The sequence below is a fragment of the Haliaeetus albicilla genome, chromosome 14 (genome assembly GCF_947461875.1).
Source record: "Haliaeetus albicilla chromosome 14, bHalAlb1.1, whole genome shotgun sequence".
NCBI lineage: Eukaryota > Metazoa > Chordata > Aves > Accipitriformes > Accipitridae > Haliaeetus > Haliaeetus albicilla.
Window position 1 is genome coordinate 37,129,377 of NC_091496.1, and position 2,051 is coordinate 37,131,427.

Consider the following 2,051-nt stretch of genomic DNA (forward strand, 5'->3'; position numbering starts at 1 on the left):
TGCTTTTGCTGGGGTGGGCTTAGATTTCGGAGGAAAGGGCATGGACAGGGAGCCTTCCCTTGCCTGGGCTTGGGTGAAATGAGGAGCTGGGAAGCAAGGCCGTGCTTCCTTCCTGAAGCACAGGAGCACTGACCGCTGGCTGAGAGCACCCGGAAAGCTGCGCCACCCACCTGTGTTGGGCAAGCTTTGGGGACGGCTGTGGGCAGCATCTTCTCTATTAACGTTGAGTTCCTGTTCCCTCAGGGTGGCCGAGGAGTTGCCTGGAGCCAATCTCCTCCTCCTCAAGCGGCTGCTGGCCCTCCTCCAGCACATCGGCCACAACGCCGCCAGCAGCAGAATGACCGCCAGCAACCTGGCCATCTGCCTTGGGCCAAATCTGCTGAGCCCACCTCACGAGGACCTGCTCCCCCTCGAGGCCATGCTGGCGGTGACTGAGAAGGTGCGCTGTACTGAGCAGCCGGCTGCAGCCTTGCCGGCCCATCCGAGCTTGGCTGCTCAGAGGTCCCTGGCTGCCTCCTCTCTTGAGCAAATGCCGGTGGGGTGGCTGCCTGCAAGAGCAGCCCCACAACCACAGCCGCCTGCGCAGAGGCAAGGGTCGGGAGTGGGAAAGGCTGCGTGATACATTTCCAGGCACCTGGGTTGAGCCCGAGGGTTTGATGTGTGCAGGTGAACGTGCTGGTGGAATTCATGATTGACAACTGCAGGGAACTCTTTGGGGAGCAGACAACTGACCTTTCCTGTTCAGCAGCCGAGGAGTCGTCGGCAGCCCCCACAGAGAGCTGCGGAGGTAAGAGGCAGGACTGAGGGTTGTTAGAGGCTGGGGCTTGGGACGCCAGAAACCTCAGCATCGTTTCTGGCAGGGCTGGGCCTGGAGTGTTGTCCTCTCAGCCCCGCTTGTCCCGTGGCCTCTCTGGCCACTGCTTCTTGGGGCATGAACGGTTTGCTCTGCAAGATGTGCTGAAGCCTGCAGACAGGGCATCGGAGGTCTGAAAACTTAAGTGGTGTAGGGCTTTGGGTGGGTTTTGCTTTAGTGGTTGTTTACTTCCAACAAGTCGCTTTGCTGCACGTGCTTTTGCTCTCCAGAACTGCACTTGGAAGAGCAAAGTGTGCCAGCAGTTACAGCAGACACCAAACATCAGACAGAAGCCTCGCTGCATGCACCCCCCTCTCTGCTCGGTGTCCTCAGAGAAGCTGGGGGAGCTATGGTGGTGGAGTCTGAAAGAGGAGAGGTATGTCAGGTCCCCAAACACTGTGACAGCGTGTCTGGTGTAAGAGGGGAGTTTCTGATGAGGCCGAGACGCTGCTGTGCCTCTTCCTGGCAGTAGAGCTGGTGTGTGTTTGGGTTATTCCTCCACCCGCTGGGAAGATCCCTAGCAAGGAAAACTGGCAAGGTTGTTTCTCAAATGCACTTGGCATGTGCTTTGACAAACAAAATGCCTGCAAATCACCTACAAATAGACAGAGGGGAGTAGCTGTCAACTTCAGCGGGGTTTTGCTCAGGTCCGACTTTGTCGGTGCTTCTCCAAGTCTATTTTGGGGGGCGGGGGGACTGTGCGAAATGCGGATGATGCAAACCAGCCAAAGGGATCTCCTCTGGAGAGCTAGATTAGCAGTTTGGCAAAGAGTTGCTTACTGTTCCAGGCCGTCTCTTGCCACCTGCTAACTCTGACATTTCTGTTGTAGGCTTTGCCTCCAGCCACCCCCGAGAGCGCGGCAGAGTCCCTGGTGCGCCCAGAAGAGCTGGCAAACCTGTCGGAGGAAAGACGGTAAAACGAGCTCACTTTGGTTAACATCAGAACCGACTCCAGTGGGTCGTGCCTTCCCCTACCTCATACCACTGTGCGATGAAAAGGTTTGCAGGCTCTCCCCAGGACAAGGAGAAAAAGAAAAACCGAAAGAGAAAGCAGGCCTGGGGAGAGGAGAGTGACAGACACGCAGAAAAGAGGAGGAGGAAGAGAGAAAACGTTTTTGGGGACGGACCGGTGAGAAGATGCAGGAAGGTCCAGCAGGTCAGGAAGCCCAGGTGCGTACCAGGCTCTGCTGCCCATCTT

At 57.1% G+C, this 2,051-nt stretch overlaps 1 protein-coding gene across 1 annotated transcript; it reads left to right on the forward strand.

The window, feature by feature from the left end:
• Positions 1-278: 278 nt before the first annotated feature.
• LOC138689062 (T-cell activation Rho GTPase-activating protein-like) lies at positions 279-1,325 on the forward strand. Its single transcript, XM_069802321.1, has 3 exons — positions 279-439; positions 667-787; positions 1,084-1,325. The coding sequence occupies exons 1-3, from the start codon at positions 338-340 to the stop codon at positions 1,323-1,325; spliced, it is 465 nt and encodes a 154-aa protein (XP_069658422.1). The 5' UTR covers positions 279-337.
• The last annotated feature ends 726 nt before the right edge of the window (positions 1,326-2,051 follow it).